Source organism: Neoarius graeffei, chromosome 14, assembly GCF_027579695.1.
Source record: "Neoarius graeffei isolate fNeoGra1 chromosome 14, fNeoGra1.pri, whole genome shotgun sequence".
Lineage (NCBI taxonomy): Eukaryota > Metazoa > Chordata > Actinopteri > Siluriformes > Ariidae > Neoarius > Neoarius graeffei.
The window spans coordinates 77,114,221-77,142,212 of NC_083582.1; the positions used below are offsets into that span (position 1 = coordinate 77,114,221).

Sequence of the window (27,992 nt, forward strand, 5' to 3'; positions counted from 1 at the left end):
AAGTCCTCCACGACCATCTGCACCCCCGGCCTGTGGACCACCTCGAACTTAAACGGTTGGAGTGCCAGATACCAACGGGTGATCCGCATGTTGGCATCCTTCATGTGGTGGAGCCACTGCAAGGGCGCGTGGTCTGACCAGAGGGTGAAAGGGTGCCCCAGCAGGTAGTAGCGGAGGGCGAGGACTGCCCACTTGATGGCAAGGGATTCCTTTTCTATGGTGCTGTACCTGCCCTCATGCAACGACAGCTTGTGGCTGATGTACAGCACTGGACGGTCCTCCCCCTCCACCTCCTGGGACAGAACAGCCCCCAGCCCTCTGTCCGATGCATCTGTCTGCAAAACAAGGGGGAGAGAAAAGTCAGGGGAGTGTAATAGTGGCCCCCCACACAGTGCAGCCTTTACCCTAGAGAAAGCCTGATGGCATTGCTCCGTCCACTGGACCGGATCTGGTGCTCCCTTTTTGCGGCCTCCGACGCAGTTCAAAATTTGCATGGAGACGCTCTGACGGGAGTAGCCAGTGAGGTTAATGACATGCGGATTACTTTCTTAAATGTTTATTTGTTTTAAATCCTTTTACATTTCTGTTTGCCATGGTCAAAAAACTGTGTCCCCTTCCTACTCCCGCCAGCTGATTCAAAATCACCTGTGTGCATAAGGTGAAAGGAGGTGGGGCCATGTAGTATCTAACGTGGATCTAAATCTGTGCCCATTATTGCCCAAACACCCTGTGACACAGACTGACTACATCAGCATAATCAATAATAATATTTAACTTATTATATTCATACTAACAAAATGAAACAACAAAATAGCAAAAATGGCTCCCACACCCCTTTTTAGTGAGATCAGTCAGCAGGCTGGTGATGTCCGAATAATTAGGTATAAACCTACGATAGTAGCCAGCCAGCCCCAGTCTCACCCCCTTTTTTGGTCTTAGCCCTCGGGCAGACCGCAATCACTGCTGTCTTATTGATTTGGGGACGCACCTGCCCATTGCCCAAGTGGAAGCCCAGATACCGTACTTTGACCCGCCCAATCACACACTTCTTTGGGTTGGCTGTGAGCCCCGCTTGCCTCAGCGACCTAAGGACGGCCCTCAGGTGTTCTAGGTGCTGCAGCCAGTCATTACTATAAATAATAATGTCGTCCAGGTATGCAGCCACATAGGTGGCGTGGGGGCGGAGGACCCTATCCATAAGCCGCTGGAATGTAGCAGGTGCCCCAAACAGCCCAAAAGGAAGTGTGACAAACTGGTGTAAGCCAAACGGTGTGGAAAAGGCCATTTTCTCTCGGGATAGAGGAGTCAAGGGGATCTGCCAATATCCCTTTGTCAAATCCAGTGTCGAATAAAAGCGAGCCGTGCCTAGTCGATCGAGCAACTCGTCAATACGAGGCATTGGGTACACGTCAAATTTAGACACCGTATTGACTTTTCTATAGTCCACACAGAACCGGACCGACCCGTCAGCCTTGGGAACCAAGACCACCGGGCTGCTCCAGTCACTGTGGGACTCCTCGACGATGCCAATTTCGAGCATGGCCTTGAGTTCTTCCCGAACCACCTTTTTCTTGTGTTCGGGCAGTCGGTAAGGGCGGCTGCGCACTACTACCCCCAGGGGCATCTCAATGTGGTGTTCTATGAGGTGGGTGCGGCCAGGCAGGGGCGAGAACACATCAGAAAATTCTGTTTGCAACTGGCCTACCTCCGTGAGCTGGGTCGGGGAGAGGGGACCACAGGGAACCGGAGCGGTGGGCGATTTCAATTTTCCCTTTTGAACGTCCGGCCCCAGCTCCGCCTTCTCTGGAACCACCGACACCAATGCCATGGGGACCTCCTCGTTCCAAAGTTTTAACAGATTGAAGTGATAAATCTGTAACGCCCCACCCCTGTCCATTTGCTTCACCTCATAGTCGACGTCCCCAACTCACCGTGTGACCTCAAAGGGTCCTTGCCACCTGGCGATTAATTTGGAGCTCGACGTGGGCAACAGCACGAGTACTTTATCTCCTGGTGTGAACTCCCTAAGGTACGTGCCCCTGTCGTACAGACGGACTTGACGTTCTTGGGCCTGCCGCAAATTCTCCTGGGTTAAGTGAGTGAGGGTGTGGAGTTAGGCGCGCAGGTTGATAACGTATTGAATTTCATTTTTTACTTGTTGAAGATCCCTCCTCCCAATTTTCCCGCAGCACATCTAGAATGCCACGCGGCTTACGCCCATATAATAATTTGAACGGGGAGAACCCCGTGGATGCTTGTGGGACCTCTCACACTGCGAATAACAGGGGCTCGAGCCATTTATCCCAGTTGTGTGTGTCCTCGCTTACAAATTTTTTAATTATGGTTTTGAAGGTGCGGTTGAACCGTTCGACTAAGCCATCCGTTTGTGGGTGACAAACGCTGGTGCGGATCGGCTTAATTCCCAGTAACCCATACAGAATAGAATAGAATGCCTTTATTGTCACTATACACATGTACAATGAGATTAAAGCATCTCCAATAACAGTGCAAACAGCGTGTAGAGAGGGAGAGAGAGAGGAAGGGGGAAAAAATGGGGGTGTAAGGGGGTAAGGTGCACAGTCTGAGGTGTATGTGTTGTGTTACACATTATGGAGTGAGGTATTGCACATATAAAGTATTGCACAGAGACAGTCACGCACAGGTGCCTTGATCAGTCAGAATCTCTTTGGGGATTCCAACTCGGGAGATGACGTGGAAGAGTGCTTCCGCAATACTGCGTGCTGAGATATTGCGAAGAGGCACTGCTTCCGGGTATCACGTTGCATAGTCTACCAGAACTAAAATAAAGCGATACCCTCGTGTTGATCGATCTAATGGCCCGATGAGATCCATCCCAATTCTTTCGAATGGGGTCTCGATTAATGGCAGAGGGCGCAAAGGCACTTTTGGAATGGCCGCTGGATTTACTAACTGGCATTCGCGGCACGCCGTACACCACCTACGGACATCGCCGCGAATCCCTGGCCAATAGAACCAGGCCATTATTCGGGCTAGTGTCTTATCCTGCCCTAAGTGTCCAGCCATGGGATTAAAGTGAGCTGCCTGGAATGTAGATTCCTGGCGGCTCTTTGGGATTAAAAGCTTTGTGATCTGCTCCTTCGTCTGAGTGTCCTGCGTCACTCGGTATAATCTATCCTTAAAAATGGAGAAATAGGGGAAGGACGGGGTAGCATTTGGCTGGAGTGTTTGACCATCGATTACTCTCACTTGGTCAAACGCATGCCACAGAGTCTCGTCTCGTGACTGCTCTAACGGGAAATCCGCGAGGAAATCCCTGAGAGAGGGAGGAGGAGCCTGCTGCTCCTGACTCTGATGCGGTGGTGACGTGGATGGCTCTGTGACAGCTGCTCCCGCCAAAGCCACACTGGGACCTCCCCCCGCTAAATTATGGCAGACCCCACTCTTCACTAAATGTGTCATTAATTCCCCAAATCCCGGCCAATCAGTCCCCAAAATTATCGAGTGGGTGAGGCGAGGATTAACCGCCGACTGTACTCTAAATTTCTCCCCTCAAAATAGAATGTGGACCGACACTATAGGGTAGTTGTGAACATCCCTGTGCACACACACAACACCTTCACCAATTGTGCTCTCCCCAATGCCTCGTCTTGCACCAGGCTTTGGTGGATTGAGGTCTGATTACCGCCAGAGTCCACCAAAGCCTGATACGTATCCCCTTGGATACTCACCGGTATGCGATACGCTCCGGCCCGATCGAGGGCGGTCCCTGGCGCGTTGGGGATCCGGACCACCGCGCCCACCTCCATCGCCAAGCACTGATGCTGGAGGTGCCCCGGCTTCCCGCAGCGCCAGCAAACTGGCCCAGGCTCTCTCTCTGCACCAGTGTTCCAGAGATCACTCACCTGAGAGGGGGAAGACAGACACGGAAGTAGGAAACGGTAGGACACCGTGGGTGCGGCGGGCCGGCTGGGGTGGAGCCGGCCCGCTGCCATGGTGGGGGAATGGGGCGAGGACGAGGGACAGAAGGGGGGAGAGAGAGAGGGGAGGGGAGAAGGGGAGACACGCTGTCCTGCCATCGGAACGGCTGCCATATGGTCCTCCGCCAGCTCGATGGCCTGATCCAGCGACGCCGGGCGGTGGCACTGGACCCACTCCGCGGTTCCTTCTGGAAGTCGAGCGACGAACTGCTCCAGCGCCACCAGATCGATGATTCCCTCGGCGTCGTGGTTGTCGGCCCTCAGCCACCGCCGGCAGGCATCCCAGAGTTGCTGGCCGAACGCGAATGGCCGGCCAACCTCCTCCAGGTGCAGCGCGCGGAAGCGCTGCCGCTGCTGCTCCGGGGTGCGGCCCATGCGCTAGAGGACGGCCCTGCAGAGGTCCGCGTAGACCAGCCGGCTGTCGGCGGGGAGATGTAGCGCGGCCAGCCACGCCTCGCCCGTTAGCAGGGGGAGGAGGCGCGCCACGCTGTTCCACCGGCCAACCCCACGCCTCGGCTGCCTGCTCGAAAAGAGCCAGGGAGGCTTCGGGGTCGTCCAGCGGACCCATCTTCATTAGGGTGAGGTGGGGCGGGTCCGCGGCGGTGGTGATCGGAGCCCCCGCTGACATAAGCAGGTGCTGGAATGCCTGGCGATCTTCCTGTTGCGCCAGCACCAGGGCTTTGAAGTGCTGTTCTTGTTCCTTCTGGAGGGCGATCAGCACCTGGTGCTGGCTCTGTTGGGCCGTGGCAAGGGCATGGACCAGGTCCTGAAAGGAGGATGGACTCCATGTGGCCGTTCCCTTCTGCACTATCCCGGGTTTCAGCACCACTGTAGAATTATACCAGGTGGGTGGAGCACAGAAGCACGGCAGGCCAGAACTGAGTTCTCAATAACTCTTATTTTAGCTTTTCAGCTTTTATATTCACTCATATATATATACACACACACGTGTTCTGGTCGGGAGAGCTCCCTTCCTCTGCGCTCCCTCTCCTCTTATAGAGCGTGGTCACTGGGGAAGACACAGGTTAATTCCCGTCAGGTGCAGTGATTCTGCCACTTACCTTCCCTGACTCCGCCCTCCCTTCACAGACCGACGCTTGACCACACCCCTGCTGCCACAAGGTTATTTAGGGGTTACATATCTGTACACACCCTTTGCCTAATACTTGGTTGATGCACCTTTGGAAGCAATTACAGCTTCAAGGCGTCTTGGGAATGTTAGGACTAGGACTGTTTTGGCCTCTAGAGGCCGCTGTTATTTCCTTTTCATGTCGTGTTTATTTTGGCCTCTAGAGGCCGCCACTGTTCCTGTGTTTTGTGTTTGTGTTAATTGCCTAATTATCTTCACCTGTGTCCTTAATTAGTTTGTCTATTTATACCCCTGAGTTCAGTCCTCTTGTCACGGAGTCTTTGTGCTGTTATGTTTATCTCCAGTTTCCTTTGTACTGTGTTTTTTGATCTTCTTAGCTTTTGTATTTTTGCACTTTGCTTTTCTTTTGGATTATACTCTTTGGTTTTTTTTTGTCTTTTGTTTTGCCCTGTATATAGTGTATATAGTTTAAATAAACCTTTTGATTCCTTTTCTACTTCCGCCTCACGCCTCTGCATTTGAGTCATCCCCCTGGTGGCCTAGTGGGGGTTTGCTGGATTATCACACCAACGAACCAGGTTCGAATCCCAGCAAAACCCTAACAGAAAGACTCCGTCATGACTGACTCAGCAGAGGCTGCTTCAACTGTCTACCCGGCCAACCTTCAGGGAATTATGGCAGCTTTGACACGCTTCGGAGCGACCATGGACGCTCATGGACGTACGCTCACCAGCCAACGTGAGGCCCTCGCTCGCCACGAGGAACTGCTTCAGCAAATTGGGAAAACCCTGGCACAGCTGACATCTCTGCCTGCATCTCCTGCTCCTTATCCAGTTCCTGCTCCTGATCCAGCTCCCACTCCTGCTCCAGTGCCTCCTGCAATGCTGCCTTCTTCACCTCGCGAACCCAGCCTTCCTGCACCACAGAGGTATGACGGCAAGCACAGTGAGTGCCGAGAGTTCCTTACCCAGTGTCAACTCACCTTTGAGCTTCAGCCTACCACCTACACTACGGATCGCCGCAAGATTGCCTTTGTGATCACCTTATTAGCTGGTAAGGCGCGAGCCTGGGCTACTGCTATCTTGCAAAGACAGGGACCTGAGTGCTTTGATTTCCAGCTGTTTTCTGAAGAGATGCTTCGGGTCTTCGATCAGGCAGACATCAGTACCGACGCAGCCCGAAAGCTCATGTCCATCCGGCAAGGAGGAAGCGTCGCAGATTACGCCATCTCGTTCCAAACACTCGCAGCAGTAAGTGGATGGAACGAGACTGCCCTGGTGTCAGCCTTCCACCATGGTCTGTCTGACCCCATCAAGGACGGTCTGGCCTCTATTGGATGCCCAAGTGACCTCGAAACCCTCATCTCACATGCTATTCGTCTGGACAACAGGATGAGAGAACGCCACCAAGCCTTGAGCCCCCCCAGCCTCCCTACCTCTACCTGGAGACCGTCTACCTCCTTCAGTGACTGTCCAGAACCCATGCAAGTGGGTCGTACTCGCCTCTCCGCATCTGAGAGGGAGCGCAGAAGGAGGGACAAGTGCTGCATCTACTGTGGCAAGCCTGGTCACTTCCGAGCATCATGTCCCGAACTCTTGGGAAAAGGACCGCCCCGTCCAGCCGAGGGAGGGTTGTGACGGGGCCTACCCTCTCTCCCGGACTCCCTGGCCAAGGAATCTACATCCCGGTCTCCATCTCCTGGGGTGAGTCTGTCCACTCTTGTCAAGCTTTGATAGACTCAGGGGCGGCTGGGAACTTTATGGATATTCACTTCGCCCAAAGCATCAATATTCCGACTGCACCTCTTGAAGTCCCACTGTCTGTGTCTGCCCTCGATGGCCAAGCGTTAGGTGATGGAAGAGTCACCCAAGTTACTTCTCCTGTTTTCCTCCAGTCTCAAGGTCACAAGGAAGAAATATCCCTGCACCTGATTCCTTCACCTGAGTTCCCAGTTATTCTAGGCCTTCCTTGGCTTACTCGCCACAACCCTCGCATAGACTGGGTAACAAGCCAGGTTGTGGAATGGGGCCCTGCATGCCATGCCTCTTGTCTGCTCTCTAGCTCTCCTGTGTCTCCTGCCGAGCCCCCTGATCTCACCGAGTTATCTCAAGTTCCCACAGAGTACTGGGATCTCAAGGAGGTATTCAGCAAGAGCAGGGCCGCCGTTCTTCCTCCGCACCGGGCCTACGACTGTGCCATCGACTTGCTCCCTGGGACTACCCCTCCTCGTGGCAGACTGTTTTCACTCTCTCAGCCAGAACGCAAGGCCATGGAGGAATACCTCAAAGATGCCCTGGTCTCTGGGTTTATTCGACCCTCCACTTCACCTGCTGGAGCCGGCTTCTTCTTTGTCGGCAAGAAGGATGGGGGGCTCCGACCATGTATTGATTACAGAGGCCTGAATAAGATCACTGTGCGCAACCGATATCCCCTTCCGCTGATGTCCACAGCTTTCGACCTGCTCCAAGGCGCCACCGTCTTCACCAAGTTGGACCTACGGAACGCATACCACCTCATCCGTATCCGACAGGGAGACGAGTGGAAGACTGCCTTTAACACCCCGTCTGGGCACTACGAATACCAGGTGATGCCCTTCGGACTCACCAACGCACCAGCTGTTTTTCAGGCCCTAATCAACGACGTCTTAAGGGACATGATTAACCTATACGTTTTTGTCTACCTCGACGACATCCTTATCTTTTCCAAGACCGTGCAGGAGCACCGCCACCATGTCCGCCAGGTTCTCCAGAGGCTGCTACAGAACAATCTGTTCGCCAAGGCCCAGAAATGCGAATTTCATGTTCCCGAGGTCTCCTTTCTGGGATTTATTGTACGGACAGGCCAACTCCAAATGGACCCTGCCAAGACCCTGGCCGTCCGGGATTGGCCTACTCCCAAGTCCGTTAAGGAGGTTCAGCGGTTCTTAGGATTCGCTAACTTCTACCGCAAGTTCATCAGGAACTTCAGTTCTGTGGCAGCACCCATGTCTGACCTCACCAAAGGGACAGGTGGATCTTATGGCTGGTCTCCTCAGGCAGAAAAGGCGTTCAAAGACCTCAAGGACCGCTTCTGCACGGCACCCATTCTGGTTCTCCCGGACACCTCCCAACCATTCATCGTGGAGGTGGACGCCTCGGACAGTGGTGTCGGCGCGGTGCTCTCTCAACGTTCGGAAGGAAAGCTGCACCCCTGCGCTTACTTCTCCCACCGCCTGAGTCCTGCTGAGTCCCGGTACGATGTGGGGGATCGAGAACTGCTAGCGGTCAAACTGGCCCTTGAGGAGTGGAGGCACTGGCTGGAGGGAGCACAACATCCATTCCTGGTTTGGACTGACCACAAGAACCTGGAGTACCTCCAGCAAGCCAAGAGACTGAACCCTCGACAGGCTAGGTGGGCCCTGTTTTTCAGTCGGTTTGACTTCACCCTCTCATACCGCCCCGGCTCCAAGAACACCAAACCTGACGCACTGTCCAGACTGTTCTCTGCCACTAACAGGGAGAATGAAGTCGGGCCTATTATCCCTGTGTCCCGGATTGTGGCCCCTGTCCGCTGGGGTATTGAGGAGGCTGTCCGACGAGCCCAACGCCAGGACCCCGGTCCTGGGACGGGGCCACCAGGCCTCTTGTACGTCCCACATCAAGCCTGGGCCAAGGTTCTCCAGTGGGGTCACTCTTCCCCTCTCACCGCCCACCCGGGAGCTCGGAGGACCCTGGACTTCCTGAAAAGACGCTTCTGGTGGCCTAACATGGAGAAGGAAGTAAGGTCATTTGTCCTGTCCTGTGAGGTTTGCACCAGAACCAAGAACCCACGACAGCGTCCCCAGGGTCTCCTGCATCCTCTGACCATTCCCCGGCGTCCCTGGTCCCACGTGGCAGTCGACTTTATCACGGGTCTCCCTGAGTCACAAGGTAACACGGTCATTTTGGTCTTAGTTGACAGATTCTCCAAGGCCTGCCGCTTCATACCACTGTGCAAACTCCCCTCTGCTCTTGAAACTGCGAAACTTTTGTTTAATCATGTCTTCCGAGTCTTTGGTCTTCCACAGGACATCGTCTCAGACCGAGGGCCCCAGTTCTCCTCCCGAGTGTGGCACGGGTTCTGCAAGGTCATCGGAGCCACTGCCAGCCTCTCCTCTGGGTTTCACCCACAGTCCAATGGTCAGACGGAGAGGCTCAACCAGGACCTGGAAACCACCCTGCGAGGCCTGGCTATGGATAACCCGACATCGTGGAGCACCTGGCTGCCATGGGCGGAGTACGCCCACAACACCCTGCAGTCATCGGCCACCAAGCTGTCGCCATTCCAGTGCCAATTCGGGTTCCAGCCACCTCTGTTCCCGGACCAGGAGGAGGACGCGGGGGTGCCCTCGGTCAACCAATATGTGAGACGGTGTCGCAAGACCTGGAGCAAGGTCAGGAAGACCCTCATACAGACCTCCAGAACCAACCAGACTCAGGCCAACCGCCACAGAAGACCTGCACACACTTTCCGCCCTGGGCAGCGGGTTTGGCTGTCCACTAAGGACCTTCCGCTGCGGGTAGAGAACCGCAAGCTTGCTCCTCGCTACATTGGCCCCTTCAAGGTGGTGCGCAGGGTGAACCCTGTCTCCTACCGGCTCCAGTTGCCCCGGACTCTGAGGATCAACCCCACTTTCCATGTTTCCCTGTTACGGCCCGTACTGACATCTACGTATGCCCCTGCCCCTAGGAACCCCCCACCCCCCCGCATCTTCCAGGGGCAGACTGTGTTCACTGTGAATCGCCTGCTTGACTCCCGCCGGGTCCGCGGCGGGTTGCAATATCTGGTGGACTGGGAGGGCTATGGTCCTGAGGAGCGCTGCTGGGTTCCTGCTCGGGATGTCCTTGATAAAGAACTATGTCGGGACTTCCATTCGGCCCATCCGGATCGCCCTGGGAACGTCAGGAGACGCTCCTAGAGGGGGGGGTCCTGTTAGGACTAGGACTGTTTTGGCCTCTAGAGGCCGCTGTTATTTCCTTTTCATGTCGTGTTTATTTTGGCCTCTAGAGGCCGCCACTGTTCCTGTGTTTTGTGTTTGTGTTAATTGCCTAATTATCTTCACCTGTGTCCTTAATTAGTTTGTCTATTTATACCCCTGAGTTCAGTCCTCTTGTCACGGAGTCTTTGTGCTGTTATGTTTATCTCCAGTTTCCTTTGTACTGTGTTTTTTGATCTTCTTAGCTTTTGTATTTTTGCACTTTGCTTTTCTTTTGGATTATACTCTTTGGTTTTTTTTTGTCTTTTGTTTTGCCCTGTATATAGTGTATATAGTTTAAATAAACCTTTTGATTCCTTTTCTACTTCCGCCTCACGCCTCTGCATTTGAGTCATCCCCCTGGTGGCCTAGTGGGGGTTTGCTGGATTATCACACCAACGAACCAGGTTCGAATCCCAGCAAAACCCTAACAGGGAAAGAAGCTACGAGCTTGGCGCACTTGTTTCTAGACATTTTTGCCCATTCCTCTTGACATATCCTTGCAAGCTCCATCAGGTTGGATGGGGAGCATCGGTACACAGCCATTTTCAGCTCCTTCCACAGATGTTCAATTGGATTCAGGTCTGGGCTCTGGCTGGGCCACTCAAGGACATTCACAGACTTTCTCCGAAGCCACTCCTTTGTTCTTTTGGCTGTGTGCTTTGGGTCATTCTCATGTTTGAAGGTAAACCTTCACCCCAGTCTGAGGTCCGGAGCGCTCTGGAGCAGGTTTTCTTCAAGGATCTCAGTGTACTTCGCTGCATTCCCCTTTCCCTCTATCAGGACTAGTCGCCCCGTTCCCGCTGCTGAAAAACATCCCCACATCATGATGCTGCCACCACCATGCTTCACTGTAGGGATGGTATTAGCCAGGCGATGAGTGGTGCCTGGTTTCCTTCAGATGTGACGCTTGCTTTTCAGGCCAAAAAGTTCAATTTTGGTTTCATCAGATCAGAGAATCTTGATTCTCATGGTTTGAGACTCCTCTAGATGCCTTTTGGCAAACTCCAAGCAGGCTGTCATGTGCCTTTTACTAAGGAGTGGCTTCCGTCTGGCCACTCTGCCATAACGGCCTGATTTGTGGAGTGCTGCCTGGATGGTTGATCTTCTGAAAGGTTCTCTCATCTCCACAAGGATACGCTGAAGCTCTGTCAGTGACCTTCGGGTTCCTGCTCACCTTCCTGGCCAAGGCCTGTCTTCCCCGATCAGTCAGTTTGGCTGGGCAGCCAGGTCTAGGAAGATTCTTGGTGGTTCCAAACTTCTTCCATTTATGAATGATGGTGGCCACTGTGCTCTTTGGAACCTGTAAAGCTGCAGCAATTTTTCTGTCCCCTTCTCCAGATCTATGCCTTGACACAATCCTGTTTCTGAGGTCTGCAGATAATTCCTTTGACTCCATGGCTTGGAGTTTGCTCTGACATGCACTGTCAACTATGGGACCTTATATAGGCAGGTGTTGGCAATCCCCAATCATGTCCAATCAACTGAATTTACCACAGGTGGACTCCAATTAAGTTGTAGAAACATCTCAAGCAGTATCAGTGGAAACAAAATGCACGTCAGCTCACATTTGGGTGTCATATCAAAGGGTGTACACACTTGTGTACATATGATATTTTACATTTTTATTTTTAATAAATTAGCAAAAATATCTAAAAACCTGCTTTCACTTTGTCATTATGGGCGATTTTGTGTAGAATTTTGTGACAAAAACTGAACTCAATCTATTGTAGAATCAGTTTGTAACGTAATAAAATGTGGAGAAGGTGAACGGGGTGTGCAGACTTTCCGGCTTGACTGTATCTTAAGAAAAGCAATCTCACTTTGACTTTTTTTTGTGGCTAAAGATATAAGCGACATCTTTCCCACTGCCTCAGTGCTCTGGTTGCGGCCCGGCAGTGGGATTGGAACAAAAGCTGATAAAAGGGTTTGAAAAGTATAATAATAATAATAATAATAATAATAATAACTCTATAAATGATATTTTATCCCTTCCTGAATTTCGAGCTCTCTTCTCTTCTCTTCTTGTCATCATTCAGGTGGACTTGTATGGCTTCATCACTGAAGAACACAGAAAATACCCCAACTATTACTATGACAGAAACGCAAAAACCCGTGTTATTTTTTACATCAATCATGACTATAATGTGGAGATAAAAACGTGGAAGAAGCTGCATGAAGCTGGAATCATCAACCTTTACCAAAGGAAGGAAAACCTCAACCAGACTGCGACTTAATGAACTCCTTTCTTTCTGTATTCCTGTATTACTGTACATGCACTCAGGTAAATTCAGCCAGTGTAAAGACATCCGGCGGGTTTTTTTTTTAAATTAATCTTTATTGTAATATGATTTTGTTAGTTATAGAATTAGTGGGTCATGAAAGTTTTATTACACACTGTGGAACAGTTTACATTGTTACTTCAGCTGTTTTCCTCCCCATTCCCTCAGTTCAAGACCTAACGCAGGGCTTGGGTTTTAATCCTTTCACCACTGCAGACTCATTGTAGTGGGGAACCTCCCTCTGGAAAAAGCTATGCAGTGGTGAAAGGGTTAATCGAACAGAATTGAAACATGTTTTGAAAAAATATTTATGCTGTGTGATTTTTATTGAAAGCAACTAACAGTTTGGGCAGAATAAATGCCTTTTTAGGAATTCAGTTACTGTCTGCTCTTTCCTGCTCTGAATATATCCAAATATTGTGTTGTGTACATAAAAGTTGCGTATATAGTTGTCAGTTTATTTGTATCATGCTTTTAACAACAGACATTGTTGCAAAGCAGCTTTACAGAAAAATAAACACTTTAAACATATGAACTAATTGTTTTACTGCTAATAAATGCATTTATCCCAATGATGAAGCCTGTGGCGACAGTGTTGAGGAAAAATTCCTTCAGACAACATGAGGAAGAAACCTTGAGAGGAACCAGACTCAAAAGGGAACCCATCCTCATCTGGGTGATAACAGATAGCATGATTATAAATAACTTGCTATATATTATTATAAATTTCAATAATGTATAATTATATTATTTATTAAATTAAATGATATGTAACTGTATCTAGGAGGACTAGTTTCATGTAAGGTTACAAACTCATTTGTTTTAATCCACATTTCTGTTAAACACAGTACATTAAACTCCTGGTCAGTAATAAATTCATTAAAGCAATGAACCAGGAAATGTTGAAATTATGGGGTTATGAAATGTCATCATTATAATTTAATATAAGATGTGCTTGACAAAAAAAATTAAGCGGACTTTAGCTTAAAAAAAACAAAACATGAAAGTTGTAACATCTGTCCATTGGGCCGTTTCCCCGGGTGTGGCCGTACTGGATTAGCCAGATACATGGATGTATTAGGAAACAAAAACGAGGGAGGTGCTGCGTGATGTAGGATTCCGCATGTCTTCTTCATTCCATCCTGAATCCGAGACGTTTGGCCGAGTGGCTTCATCAAGTAGTGAGAAAACTTTACTCCTGGAAAAAGCAGCGAGTTGTGCAGTGAGCATTTTACAGAAGATTGCAGATTTGTGGAGGACTCGGATGAAAAAATCACTGTGAAGAAGCAAGACATGAGGCAGAAACGACAACTGAAGCCACATGCGATCCCGACTTTGTTTCATCACAAAACACCGACAGCACGACAGCACACCGTGTCACGCATCGAACAGATGGAAGATAAGCAGGTCAATATTTATTTAAATAAACAGGTAATAAACTAGCCACTACTTTATTTTGATTCCTTTTCTAATCCTACATTGCCATAATTTTTGTGGAGAAATGCAAACAAATTGACCGAGACCATAATACGCTAGACCAGGGGTTTTCAAAGTGTGGGAGAGTCCGCCCCCCCTCGGAGAGCAAATAAACAACCGTGCCCCCCCTTACAATTTTTGTTGTTGCTATACTTAATGTTCCATTCGTATTTTTAAAAAATGGTTGTTGTACACATTATTTTTTTCTTTTTCACATTTTAAACATCTGTGCTTTTTAAAACATCTTGTTTTACACATTTTAAACATCTCATAGCATCGTTAGCGAGCACCTCTTGGCAGACAACACACTGTGGCAGTGGAGCATCTTCAGATCCAGTCCATGAAAATCCAAACTTTACCGTAAATAATCGTGGTCATACTTCCTTCTTTTTTCAGTCCCCCAGGATTTCGCGGGCCTTTTTTGTGATTGTTGCGGCTAAAATGTCTGATGTTGCGGGGGTTTTCCAAAAAAAATTGCGATGAAAGTTGCGGTGTTTTTTAGGTTTTTGTTGCGATTACATTGCGGGAGGAAGTGAAAGTTGCGAGAAATTGTTGCGATTTTTTCTTTTTGTGATTAAAATTGAGTGATATGTTAAATATTAAGTTATTACTGAAAAATTATTGATTAAAAAAACAAAGAGAACTGGTCCTATAAACAACTTTACCAATATAAAAGATTACCAGGACTACAAAAATGCAGAAAAATAGGCTTTACTTATCCAAATGCACCTGTTGGTTCAAAAGTTAAAGTGCAGAGAACCTCACAGCACAACATGAAGTTACCTTAAAATATAATATAAATGCCTCAGCTTTCATGTAAGAAAAAACCTATTAATACTAGTACTGTGTGCAGGCAGTCTCTCCTGAAGACTAAATTAAACAATAATTATAAACTAATAAAATAAATGGCTCAGGCTTCATAGAAGAAAGAAAACAATTTGAACAGAATCTCACAGTATGATGCTGAAACTGCCTAAACAATGGAAAATAAAATACCATTTTGGCAAAAATGTTGGCATCCATTAATTTCTTGTATTAAGTAAAAAAAAAATAAAGTGCACACAGTCCTTCACTGTAAACATAACACACTTTCAGTGTTGCCAGATACTGCTGACGTTTTCCAGTCCAAAATATGTTCAAAACCCGCCAAAATGCACTTGAAATCGCCCAATCTGGCAACACGACGCGCATGCTGCCTCTCTTGAACACATGGAAGTAAGGCGGAAGGTAGTTTGTCGACGTCACCTCAAGACGACGCCAATGATTGGTCAAATTTGCGGGAACATTGCGGTGATTGGATATAATTGCAACACCGCCCTGAATTCGCGGGGATTGGTTGAATTTGCGCTGAAGTTGCAAATCGCAACATCCTGGAGGCTCCGTTTTTTTTGCTTGGCCCAGACTTTGTCTCCTCACTCACTGTAGCTTTAGGTACTAAAAACCGATCCATTTTGTCTCTCACGTTGCGCCCCCCCCTGAAGAACTCTGGCGCCCCCCAGGGGGGGCGCGCCCCACACTTTGAAAAGCCCTGCGCTAGACCATAATATTATACTATAGTTGAGTACAGCACGGGCGGCACGGTGGTGTAGTGGTTAGCGCTGTCGCCTCACAGCAAGAAGGTCCTGGGTTCGAGCCCCGTGGCCGGCGAGGGCCTTTCTGTGCGGAGTTTGCATGTTCTCCCCGTGTCCGCGTGGGTTTCCTCCGGGTGCTCCGGTTTCCCCCACAGTCCAAAGACATGCAGGTTAGGTTAACTGGTGACTCTAGGTGTTAATTGACCGTAGGTGTGAATGGTTGTCTGTGTCTATGTGTCAGCCCTGTGATGACCTGGCGACTTGTCCAGGGTGAACCCTGCCTTTCGCCTGTAGTCAGCTGGGATAGGCTCCAGCTCGCCTGCGACCCTGTAGAACGGGATAAAGCGGCTACAGATAATGAGATGAGATGAGTACAGCATGCACTTGTGCGCCTCCACTGTGCTCGCGGAAAATGACATCATGCACGATGGAGTTATGGCGGCCTCCCTGACGAAAAACAGTCCTGTCTATTTTCATCACTTCAGTGGTTATATCGTTAAGAACAAATTCAACATGCAGCTTTTTTTTTAAATAGAGACATAAAAACCAACTTTTAGCTCCATTTGTTTATTTGTGAGATATTTCCTTTAACAGTTAGCACTTTAGACATGAGAGAGCTGATATTTAATAGTCCTACCTTTAGATCAAAGGGGCTGGCAGTGGCTGTACATTCAGTATGATCTAACTTTGTTAATTAGGTTACTAAAACAAAATTTCGGAGTATTTCTACTTTCTTGTATAGCTCAGGGAACAAACATAGTCTCAATATAGTGGGTCCTGAGTGACGACTCTGTGCTGCTAGCAGACAGTCAGTTTAACCTGTCTGTCTGCTCCCTGGTCTTGGCTCTGGATTGTGACAAATTAACTAGGCCTGTTCTGAGACTATGAGCTATGCTGTAAAAAATGAGAGTGGGATGGGTACCGTCCTGCCCTAGCCTTCAAAACTCCTCCAATTATCCATAAAGCCCATGTTGTTTTCCTGGTCATATTTATGTAGATTTTTTTTATGGCCAGGTTCCCTGCCCAAACCGATAATCACATCATCAGGATTTTTTTTAGGCTAATCAGACACCCTTGCCAGAGCAGTTGGGGGTTAGGCACCTTGCTCAAGGGCACTTCAGCCAGTCCTGCTGGTGCAGGGAATTGAACCAGCATCTTTTTGGTCACAGAGCTGTTTCTCTAATCATTAGGCCATGGCTTCCCCAGATTCTGTATAAATCCAGAAGTAAAATGACCATGGTACCTATAACCATTAAAGTAAACTCTTTTTCTGTGATTGTTTGAAAACAATTCAGTTAAAGCCAGGAACAAGGCGAATCTTTCAGCATTTTCTGCTTATTAGTCTCAAATTGAGTAATAGTTGCTTTCTCCCAGCAGGTGGTGCTTTCAGATTATAGAATCAGTTTGTTTTTTCGTGGTCTATGATGCAGGATGTGTGGAAGGGAAAACGTTTTGGGAGACTCAGTGCTGTTTTACTGCCAAAGGGCGGTTGTACAAAGTATTAAATGCAGGGGGGTCAATAACAGTGGCATGCGTTTTTGTTGAAAATGATTTCTCGATGAGGGATTTGTTTTTCTCTGAATAAACTGATTTCAGTTAAAGGTTGGATTTTTCTCATTTTTCAGTGTGAGATGAAGCGACTTCAACAAAAGGTGGATTTTTTAAAACCCTTTTTACTAATCTTTACAAGCTGTGCCAATAATCGTAGAGGGGTGTGTGTGTATACACATACACAGTACTGTGCAAAACTCATCTCATCTCATTATCTGTAGCCGCTTTATCCTGTTCTACAGGGTCGCAGGCAAGCTGGAGCCTATCCCAGCTGACTACGGGCGAAAGGCGGGGTACACCCTGGACAAGTCGCCAGGTCATCACAGGGCTGACACATAGACACAGACAACCATTCACACTCACACCTACGCTCAATCTAGCGGCACGGTGGTGTAGTGGTTAGCGCTGTCGCCTCATGCAAGAAGGTCCAGGTTCGAGCCCCGTGGCTGACGAGGGCCTTTCTGTGCGGAGTTTGCATGTTGTCCGCGTGGGGGTGCTCCGGTTTCCCCCACAGTCTAAAGACATGCAGGTTAGATTAAAGGTGGGGTATGAGATTTTGGAATAACGGTTCCTGCAAGCCATATTTTGAAAAGAAACACGCCCGCCCTCGCCATGCTTTTCCCCCCCCCGCGTCTCCACCCCTCCTCCCCCTTATAAAGCCGGAGAAAATCAGCCTTTATAATGGGTGTCTATTGCGTTACACACCAGTGGAGCAGAGTGTAGAGAGCTTGGAAAAATAGCTCAAACTTTCTCATTTAAACTGTGTTTTCAGCCCCAATTTTCACTCCACACACATAATTTTCTCAAAAGTAGTAGCCACACTTGTCCTGATTCACACAATGTGTCGACCTACACGATAGGACTTGCAGTTTTTGAATGAGAAGCCTGAAAGTGAAGAGAGCACAGCCACGCAGCCCCATAGACTTCCATTATAAACTTGGCAGAAAAGTCACTCATTTTTAACTCGCTTTAGTGACCTCAGTTTTTACACTACAGACAAGAAAAATACATCAGTGTGTTCAGGAGATCCTTGTGGAGCTCACTGTGAAAGAATTTTGAATATTTCCTTCCGTTTTCATGTAAATCCCCGTTGTTTGGAGGGAGCGCACTGAGAAAATCTTGCGCTCTGTGTGACACTCTGCTCGCTCTCTCACACACACAGAAGGGCCGGGCTGCTCGCAGGCTTCAGTCTGATTGACGTGTCAGTATCCAATCATTTTGAGGTGGTACCCTGATATGATTGGATGGTGTTTTTCCTTTATTTTACACTGTAGACTGGATTAAAATATTTCGTTTTTGGGTCAAACCTTCTATTGTACTGCTTGCAACATGGGTGTGAGGAGCTTTTCAAGCAATATGGAAAAAATTACTCCTGAAAAAAAATCTCATACCCCACCTTTAACTGGTGACTGTGCAAAACTCTTTTTGATATTTATTTTAAAAAAACCCTGTTGTCGATATTTATTTTATGATTTCTACATTTCTTCTAATTTCCTTATCAAACTGCACAAATTGTACCTGAGACTGTTTTTTTAAAGCAAAAGATCATCACACTAAATATTGACTTTGTTTCATTTATTCCTGTTTATTGCTCTTTATATTATTATTTTTTAATCACAGAAACATTTAATTTAATTATTTTTGAAGGTTTCTTTGCTCATATGCCTAAGATTGCTCTCGCTTTGTAGCTCATTTCCATGTTCATGCTTTGAATCAATCAAGGTCAAGGCAATCATTCCCCCACATCATTCTGCCATGAATTCATGTTGCATTATCATACAGGAGGTAGCCGTTGTAAGATATGTAAATTGCATGTAAAGGGATGCACATGATCAGTAACAATACTTAGATAAGCTATTGTTAGGACTGGGACTGTTTTGGCCTCTAGAGGCCGCTGTTATTTCCTTTTCTTGTTATGTTTGTTTTGGCCTCTAGAGGCCGCCACTGTTCTGTGTTTTATGTTTGTTGTTTTCCATGTGTCTTGTGCCCCGCCTAGTCCTCATTAGTGTCACCTGTGTCCTATTTTAGTTTGTGTATTTATACCCCTGAGTTCAGTCCTCTTGTCTTGGAGTCTTTGTGCTGTTATGTTTAGCTCCAGTTACCTCTGTTTCGATTTCCTCGTCTATGTCCTTGTGTTCTTTGTATTTTTGCTTTCTTTTGGACTTTGTGGATTTTGTTTTTGACTTTTTGGATCTTCTGAGCGTTTGGTATTTTTGCCTTTTCTTTTCTAGTTTTTTGGCTTTTGTATTGACTTTGAACTTTTGGATTTTTTATTTTTTCCCTTATATCTTCTGAGCATTTTGGATTATTACTTTTTGGATTTTTTTTCGTGTAAATATTGTAAATAAACCTTTTTGATACTTTTTCTACTTCCGCCTCACGCCTCTGCATTTGAGTTGTCCCCCTGGTGGCCTAGTGGGGGTTTGCTGGATTATCACACCAGCGAACCAGGTTCGAATCCCAGCAAAACCCTAACAGCTATGGCCTTCACATGATGCTTGATTAGTACTAAAGGTCCAATGTGTGGCAAAAAAAACATTCCCTACACCACCACCAGCCTGAACTTTTATTAAGACAAGTTCCTGGATTCATTCTGATTATGCCAAATTCTGACACCATCATCTGCAGTAGAAGTCGAGATTCATCAGACCTGGAGATGTTTTTCCAATCTTCAGTCTTCAACTGTCCAGTTTTGGTGTTCACTGTACACTTGATTCCTGATTTCCTGGAAGACCACATGTCAAGGTTTGATGTGTTGCCATTCTGAAATGCTTTTCTTTGCACTATGGTTGCAAAGAGTGGTTGTTTAAATTCCTGTCTGCTTGAACCTGTCTTTTTGGTGGGATACTTTAGTTTACCATACCATGTCTTCAGAAATCTAGAGGTAGGGTTAGGTTTAGGGGTTAGGTTTAGGGATTAGGAGATAGGATTAGGAGTTGGGGTTAGGGATTAGGGGTTCAGGGTAAGGGTTAGGGACTAGGGGTTGTGGTTGGGGTTAGGAATTAGGAGTTAGGGGTTAGGGATTAAGGGTTGGGATTAGGGTTAACCCTAGTTCCAGCGGTACGGTAAAATGTAAAAAAAAAGAACTAAAACGTGTTCCTATTTGCAAGACTGATGCTTATTAATTTAAATATTTCGTTGTTTGTTGTTTCTCGCACCATTCTGTGTAAAATCTCAGGTTCTGAAATACTCAAACCAGCCATTCTGGCACCAACAACCACTTCACAGTCAAACTCAGAAAGGTTCAGACATTCTGATGTTTGCTGAAACATTACCTGAAGCTCTTCACCTGGATCTGCATGATTCTGGATAACTCAACGAATGAGTAGGTGTTCCTAATAAAGTGGTTGGTGCACACCCATGACCATGGATCAGGAGCTCAGAAGTAGAATGTAATAGAATAGGGATTCAGTGCTTGTTTTTTACTCAAAAACTATTCAGGAGTAGTAGTAGTAGTAGTTGTTGTTAGTCGGCTCCAGCAGACTGGACTTTTGGGTTTAGTTCCAGTTCCTGGGTCTCCAGCTCTCAGGCTGAAGAGTGTAAGAGCTCCTCCCACTCTTTTGAGTTGTGTGTAGAGTTGTGTAAGAGCTCCTCCCACTCTGTAGAGTTGTGTAAGAGTGTAAGAGCTCCTCCCACTCTGTACAGTTGTGTGTAGAGTTGTGTAAGAGCTCCTCCCACTCTGTAGAGTTGTGTGTAGAGTTGTGTAAGAGCTCCTCCCACTCTGTAGAGTTGTGTAAGATTGTAAGAGCTCCTCCCACTCTGAAGAGTTGTGTATAGAGTTGCGTAAGAGCTCCTCCCACTCTGAAGAGTTGTGTATAGTTGTGTAAGAGCTCCTCCCACTCTGTAGAGTTGTGTAAGAACTCCTCCCACTCTGTAGAGTTGTGTAAGAGTGTAAGAGCTCCTCCTACTCTGTAGAGTTGTGTAAGAGTGTAAGAGCTCCTCCCACTCTGAAGAGTTGTGTGTAAAGTTGTGTAAGAGCTCCTCCCACTCTGAAGAGTTGTGTATAGTTGTGTAAGAGCTCCTCCCACTCTGTAGAGTTGTGTAAGAGTGTAAGAGCTCCTCCCACTCTGTACAGTTGTGTGTAGAGTTGTGTAAGAGCTCCTCCCACTCTGTAGAGTTGTGTGTAGAGTTGTGTAAGAGCTCCTCCCACTCTGTAGAGTTGTGTAAGTGTAAGAGCGCCTCCCACTCTTTTGAGTTGTGTGTAGAGTTGTGTAAGAGCTCCTACCACTCTGAAGAGTTATGTGTAGAGTTGTGTAAGAGCTCCTCCCACTCTGTAGAGTTGTGTAAGAGTGTGAGTGTAAGAGCTCCTCCCACTCTGAAGAGTTGTGTATAGAGTTGTGTAAGAGCTCCTCCCACTCTGTAGAGTTGTGTGTAGAGTTGTGTAAGAGCTCCTCCCACTCTGTAGAGTTGTGTGTAGAGTTGTGTAAGAGCTCCTCCCACTCTGTAGAGTTGTGTGTAGAGTTGTGTAAGAGCTCCTCTCACTCTGTACAGTTGTGTGTAGAGTTGTGTAAGAGCTCCTCCCACTCTGTATAGTTGTGTCTAGAGTTGTGTAAGAGCTCCTCCCACTCTGTAGAGTTGTGTAAGAGTGTAAGAGCTCCTCCCACTCTTTTGAGTTGTGTGTAGAGTTGTGTAAGAGCTCCTCCCACTCTGTAGAGTTGTGTGTAGCGTTGTGTAAGAGCTCCTCCCACTCTGTAGAGTTGTGTAAGTGTAAGAGCTCCTCCCACTCTTTTGAGTTGTGTGTAGAGTTAAGAGCTCCTCCCACTCTGTAGAGTTGTGTGTAGAGTTGTGTAAGAGCTCCTACCACTCTGTAGAGTTGTGTAAGAGCTCCTCCCACTCTGTAGAGTTGTGTAAGAGTGAGTGTAAGAGCTCCTCCCACTCTGAAGAGTTGTGCAAGAGCTCCTCCCACTCTGAAGAGTTGTGTATAGAGTTGTGTAAGAGCTCCTCACACTCTGAAGAGTTGTGTATACTTGTGTAAGAGCTCCTCCCACTCTGTAGAGTTGTGTAAGAGCTCCTCCCACTCTGAAGAGTTGTGTATAGTTGTGTAAGAGCTCCTCCCACTCTGTAGAGTTGTGTATAGTTGTGTAAGAGCTCCTCCCACTCTGTAGAGTTGTGTATAGTTGTGTAAGAGCTCCTCCCACTCTGTAGAGTTGTGTATAGTTGTGTAAGAGCTCCTCCCACTCTGTAGAGTTGTGTGTAGAGTTGTGTAAGAGCTCCTCCCACTCTGTAGAGTTGTGTGTAGAGTTGTGTAAGAGCTCCTCCCACTCTGTAGAGTTGTGTGTAGAGTTGTGTAAGAGCTCCTCCCACTCTGTAGAGTTGTGTAAGAGTGTAAGAGCTCCTCCCACTCTGTAGAGTTGTGTGTAGAGTTGTGTAAGAGCTCCTCCCACTCTGTAGAGTTGTGTAAGTGTAAGAGCGCCTCCCACTCTTTTGAGTTGTGTGTAGAGTTGTGTAAGAGCTCCTCCCACTCTGAAGAGTTGTGTATAGAGTTGTGTAAGAGCTCCTCCCACTCTGAAGAGTTGTGTATAGAGTTGTGTAAGAGCTCCTCACACTCTGAAGAGTTGTGTAAGAGCTCCTCCCACTCTGAAGAGTTGTGTATAGTTGTGTAAGAGCTCCTCCCACTCTGTAGAGTTGTGTATAGTTGTGTAAGAGCTCCTCCCACTCTGTAGAGTTGTGTATAGTTGTGTAAGAGCTCCTCCCACTCTGTAGAGTTGTGTGTAGAGTTGTGTAAGAGCTCCTCCCACTCTGTAGAGTTGTGTGTATAGTTGTGTAAGAGCTCCTCCCACTCTGTAGAGTTGTGTGTATAGTTGTGTAAGAGCTCCTCCCACTCTGTAGAGTTGTGTGTAGAGTTGTGTAAGAGCTCCTCCCACTCTGTAGAGTTGTGTGTAGAGTTGTGTAAGAGCTCCTCCCACTCTGTAGAGTTGTGTGTAGAGTTGTGTAAGAGCTCCTCCCACTCTGTAGAGTTGTGTGTAGAGTTGTGTAAGAGCTCCTCCCACTCTGAAGAGTTGTGTGTAAAGTTGTGTAAGAGCTCCTCCCACTCTGTAGAGTTGTGTGTAGAGTTGTGTAAGAGCTCCTCCCACTCTGTAGAGTTGTGTGTAGAGTTGTGTAAGAGCTCCTCCCACTCTGTAGAGTTGTGTGTAAAGTTGTGTAAGAGCTCCTCCCACTCTGTAGAGTTGTGTGTAGAGTTGTGTAAGAGCTCCTCCCACTCTGTAGAGTTGTGTGTAGAGTTGTGTAAGAGCTCCTCCCACTCTGTACAGTTGTGTGTAGAGTTGTGTAAGAGCTCCTCCCACTCTGTACAGTTGTGTGTAGAGTTGTGTAAGAGCTCCTCCCACTCTGAAGAGTTGTGTATAGAGTTGTGTAAGAGCTCCTCCCACTCTGAAGAGTTGTGTGTAAAGTTGTGTAAGAGCTCCTCCCACTCTGAAGAGTTGTGTGTATAGTTGTGTAAGAGCTCCTCCCACTCTGTAGAGTTGTGTATAGTTGTGTAAGAGCTCCTCCCACTCTGAAGAGTTGTGTATAGTTGTGTAAGAGCTCCTCCCACTCTGTAGAGTTGTGTGTAGAGTTGTGTAAGAGCTCCTCCCACTCTGTAGAGTTGTGTAAGTGTAAGAGCGCCTCCCACTCTTTTGAGTTGTGTGTAGAGTTGTGTAAGAGCTCCTCCCACTCTGTAGAGTTGTGTAAGTGTAAGAGCTCCTCCCACTCTTTTGAGTTGTGTGTAGAGTTAAGAGCTCCTCCCACTCTGTAGAGTTGTGTGTAGAGTTGTGTAAGAGCTCCTACCACTCTGAAGAGTTGTGTAGAGTTGTGTAAGAGCTCCTCCCACTCTGTAGAGTTGTGTAAGAGTGAGTGTAAGAGCTCCTCCCACTCTGAAGAGTTGTGTATAGAGTTGTGTAAGAGCTCCTCACACTCTGAAGAGTTGTGTATACTTGTGTAAGAGCTCCTCCCACTCTGAAGAGTTGTGTAGAGTTGTGTAAGAGCTCCTCCCACTCTGTAGAGTTGTGTAAGAGCTCCTCCCACTCTGAAGAGTTGTGTATAGAGTTGTGTAAGAGCTCCTCCCACTCTGTAGAGTTGTGTAGAGTTGTGTAAGAGCTCCTCCCACTCTGAAGAGTTGTGTGTAGAGTTGTGTAAGAGCTCCTCCCACTCTGTACAGTTGTGTGTAGAGTTGTGTAAGAGCTCCTCCCACTCTGTACAGTTGTGTGTAGAGTTGTGTAAGAGCTCCTCCCACTCTGAAGAGTTGTGTATAGAGTTGTGTAAGAGCTCCTCCCACTCTGAAGAGTTGTGTGTAAAGTTGTGTAAGAGCTCCTCCCACTCTGAAGAGTTGTGTGTATAGTTGTGTAAGAGCTCCTCCCACTCTGTAGAGTTGTGTATAGTTGTGTAAGAGCTCCTCCCACTCTGAAGAGTTGTGTATAGTTGTGTAAGAGCTCCTCCCACTCTGTAGAGTTGTGTAAGAATGTAAGAGCTCCTCCCACTCTGTAGAGTTGTGTGTAGAGTTGCGGTAAAATGTATTTGTGGGCGGAGCTAAGCGGCGGGCACGAGCGCGCGCTTTTCCGCTGACTCGGGAGCGCTCGGTTGAGTGTCAAACCGCTCACGCGCTGCTCCCGGAGTCAGCTTCCGGCTTCCGAGGGATTCAGCGATCCGAGATCAAAGGATTCATGCTTTACTCTCATTCTGCTGCTGTAACTTCAGGTCGGTAAACACCGAGAGAGAGAGAGAGAGAGTGTGTATATGTGAGAGAGAGAGAGAGAGAGAGAGTGTGTATATGTGAGTGTGTGTGTGAGAGAGAGAGAGTGTATGATAGTGTGTGAGAGAGTGTATATGCGAGTGTGTGTGTGTGAGAGTGAGTGTGTATGTGAGTGTGTATGTGAGTGTGTGTGTGAGTGTGTGTGTGTGAGAGAGTGTGTATGTGAGTGTGTGTGTGTGAGAGAGTGTGTATGTGAGTGTGTGTGTGTGTGAGAGAGTGTGTATGTGAGTGTGTGTGTGTGTGAGAGTGTGTGTGTGTGAGAGTGTGTGTATGTGAGTGTGTGTGTGTGTGAGAGAGTGTGTATGTGAGTGTGTGTGTGTGAGAGAGTGTGTATGTGAGTGTGTGTGTGAGAGAGTGTGTATGTGAGTGTGTGTGTGAGAGAGTGTGTATGTGAGTGTGTGTGTGAGAGAGTGTGTATGTGAGTGTGTGTGTGTGAGAGAGTGTGTATGTGAGTGTGTGTGTGTGAGAGAGTGTGTATGTGAGTGTGTGTGTGAGAGAGTGTGTATGTGAGTGTGTGTGAGAGAGTGTGTATGTGAGTGTGTGTGAGAGAGTGTGTATGTGAGTGTGTGTGTGTGAGAGAGTGTATGATAGTGTGTGTGAGAGTGAGTGTATATGTGTGTGTGTGTGTGTGTGAGAGAGTGTGTATGTGTGTGAGAGAGAATGTGTGTGTGTGTGTGTGTCTGTGTAAGAGAGAGAGTATGAGTGTGTGTGTGTATATGTGAGAGAGAGAGTACAAGTGTGAAAGAGAGAGAGAGAGAAAGTGTGTGTGATTAGATCTGGCCTGGAATGAACACCTACTAAGTTTGTTAGTGTTCACACTTATTTCACACTTATAATGTGATCTTGTTTAACTGATTGAATGATTCGGATCAGATTAAAAACACGTCGTTTTCTGTTCTTGCCCTTTAGACGAAAGTCACATCAGCCTCACGTGTCAAATTCACACACGTGGTTTATAGATATTTTATAGTTCACAGGTTTTTGTGTATGTTTTGGTTTTTCCACATGTGACTTTTTTCACTTAGGAATTCTATCTATATCTATTTTAATTTTCATACCTGATTTTATTTATTTTCAAAATGTTAATTTTTCACGTGTTATTTTCTCTCACGATTTATTTAATAATGGCCCCCCCATTCAATACTGTGCAAAAACAATGAAATGAAATGAAATGTTTCAGGATTAAAAGCGCAGCAGTAAACAAACTATTAAACGCAGCAAAGTCAGCGTTCAGTGTGACGATCGTTTGGTCGAACCGTCCCAGTGCCAGAACCTCTTCTGTACAACATTTACCCCTTCACTGTCCCTTTATTCTTCATCTCGTGTGTGTATAGATTTATATACTTTAACTTAATAGTCATATTGGCATAGGTTTGTTCATAGCTTGATTTTTATTTTAGCTTTTTAGTTGAACTTGATTTGGTATCTACAGACTCGCGCCATACGACGTCTCGCTGTATTTGTACATGAGCAATAAAATCTTGAATCTTAAAAAAAGGAGAATTCAGGTACAGTGTGTGCAGTTTTATAAGGAAATATTACAAGCTGCTAAGTTTTACTGAGCATCTGCAACATTTAACTTTGTCCTGGAAAACTAATGTTTGGAAATCTGAAATGGTGGGTTTAAAAAAAAAAAAAAATTTATTTACTTATTTTTTTTTACTGGCTCAGTAATGTTGAAGTTATAAAATAAAAATCTCTAACAAAGTTGGCACTAAAATATTGTGCCTCAGACTTTTGCACAGTACTGTACATTATGATTTTCATACTATTTATTTTCACATCTTCATTTTTCATGCAGCTGTTCTTCACGATTAAATTCTTTTGTCATTTTCTGTGTTATAGTCTTTTTTTCTCACGTTATTTCCTCCCATGATTATTTTCTTTTCAGATGTGATCTTACACCTATAGTTCTTTCCACATTGTTTACTTGAGTTCACATGAACATCATTTCGTACTTGAAATGCACTTTCCCAACTGTACGAAAACGTTTTAACTTCAAATGAACTTCTCTCAGATTTCTCCCAGGTTACTGAATCAGTCATGTGATATCTCAGAAAAGAGCTGTTAGATGATGCTTTTCTCAGAAAGCTATATACAGTTGAGTCAAATTTGAAACAGTTTGCTCTTATAACTGAACCCTGATGAATCTCCTGAGACTCCTTAGAACCGGTTCTCGTTTCAAACACTCAATCAGACGCTCTGAAATGCAGAGTAACCTTTTCGAAAGCCGAGGTTATTGATCCTGTCCTTCGGGACCTCCACCCAGAGCTACTTTTTTGTCCTGAACCTGCTAATGAAAGGCCACAGAGCTCTCACTTACCTTTCTGAAGTGTGTTTGGACTTGGATGGCAGAAAATAGTCGACTGGCTATGAGTCCTGGATCTCCAACCTTTTTCCTGGACAGCGATTTTACTCAGATTTGAGGTCTGTCATATTAGATTTAAGTTTGAGATTGCAGTTTTGACAGCTCATGACATATGTTTTTTTTTTCTTTACAGGATCTTCATCAAGTTTCAGGATTAAAAAATGGTACTTACTATAAATAAACCGGATGGATGGAGCTGAGAGTGTTGCTTATGATGGTTAAGACGTCTGAATAAGAAACCCCAGATCTTCCATGTTGCCTCTGTTAAAGGAAATAACGTCTAACGTGATGCTTGGAAAGCAAAGAGATGCAGTATGTTGTGGAGAACCAAGATTCGGCCTGTCTGAAGTGAGATTATAACTTGTCAGGGTTGGAGAGCAACCATGGGGAAAGAGCAGGACCTTCTGCTGGCTGTGAAGAACGGAGATCTTCTCGCTGCTCATAAACTCCTCGCCAAGATCAAGGCCAACCGAAATAGTAAGTGAGTTCCAGCTCAGAAGCTGTGTTTTTGTGTTTTAAAGCAGTTTTTGTTTACATAGAAAAAAAGTGTTCACAAGAAAGAGTTATCTTGAACTTTGACTCAAATGAATGTTGACCTCAGTATTTCTGTTTTGTGATAATTCACGTTCCCAGTGTTGGTTTTCATTCCTTTACTCAGCAAAAGTTGTAGTTGTAGAGCTCACTAAACCATTTCTCATACACTTTGGATGATCTTCTCGCATTAATTTAGCTTTACACCACAGAGTTGTTGAATTCTCAGTTCTGGTTAAATGGGTGTTGGGAGTAAGAGGCCAAAAGCTTGATGTCTGAACAGGAAGCTGATGTTCTCAGAGCTGTATTTGATCGTCACTAACCAGATTTTGTCTGCGTGGCCTGGAAGCCGAACAAGATAAGCGAAAAAACGGAGCAAATGATCAATGAACTCTGCGATTGAGTTGATCTGATGCTTGCTCACACACTTCACCTTCATTTTTGA

General features: G+C 46.7%; 2 protein-coding genes and 1 long non-coding RNA gene across 9 annotated transcripts in view; 2 read left to right on the forward strand and 1 right to left on the reverse strand.

Annotated features, from left to right (window-relative positions):
- LOC132898612 (alpha-N-acetylgalactosaminide alpha-2,6-sialyltransferase 1-like) overlaps window positions 1–12,859 on the forward strand; it is a 43,312-nt gene extending 30,453 nt beyond the window's left edge. For both annotated transcript variants that reach the window (XM_060940331.1, XM_060940330.1), the window contains one exon: window positions 12,082–12,859. In XM_060940331.1, coding sequence (XP_060796314.1) covers window positions 12,082–12,279 — 198 coding nt within the window. In that variant the 3' untranslated portion in view covers window positions 12,280–12,859. The remainder of the gene's footprint in view (window positions 1–12,081) is intronic.
- Window positions 1–27,416, reverse strand: LOC132898614 (uncharacterized). The gene is made up of 3 exons (XR_009656562.1): window positions 27,189–27,416; window positions 26,972–27,077; window positions 1–335 (listed from the first exon to the last, which is right to left on the reverse strand). It is a non-coding gene; the product is annotated as an uncharacterized LOC132898614 (long non-coding RNA).
- The window catches only part of caskin2 (CASK interacting protein 2), a 116,314-nt gene continuing 112,761 nt past the window's right edge, over window positions 24,440–27,992 (forward strand). Inside the window, exons 1-3 of one of the 6 annotated variants that reach the window (XM_060940326.1) lie at window positions 24,441–24,593; window positions 27,150–27,180; window positions 27,287–27,493. In XM_060940326.1, coding sequence (XP_060796309.1) covers window positions 27,400–27,493 — 94 coding nt within the window. In that variant the 5' untranslated portion in view covers window positions 24,441–24,593; window positions 27,150–27,180; window positions 27,287–27,399. Of the gene's footprint in view, window positions 24,594–27,001; window positions 27,076–27,149; window positions 27,494–27,992 lie in introns of those variants that run through there. The other 5 variants (XM_060940327.1, XM_060940328.1, XM_060940324.1 and 2 more) reach the window with 5 other exon arrangements.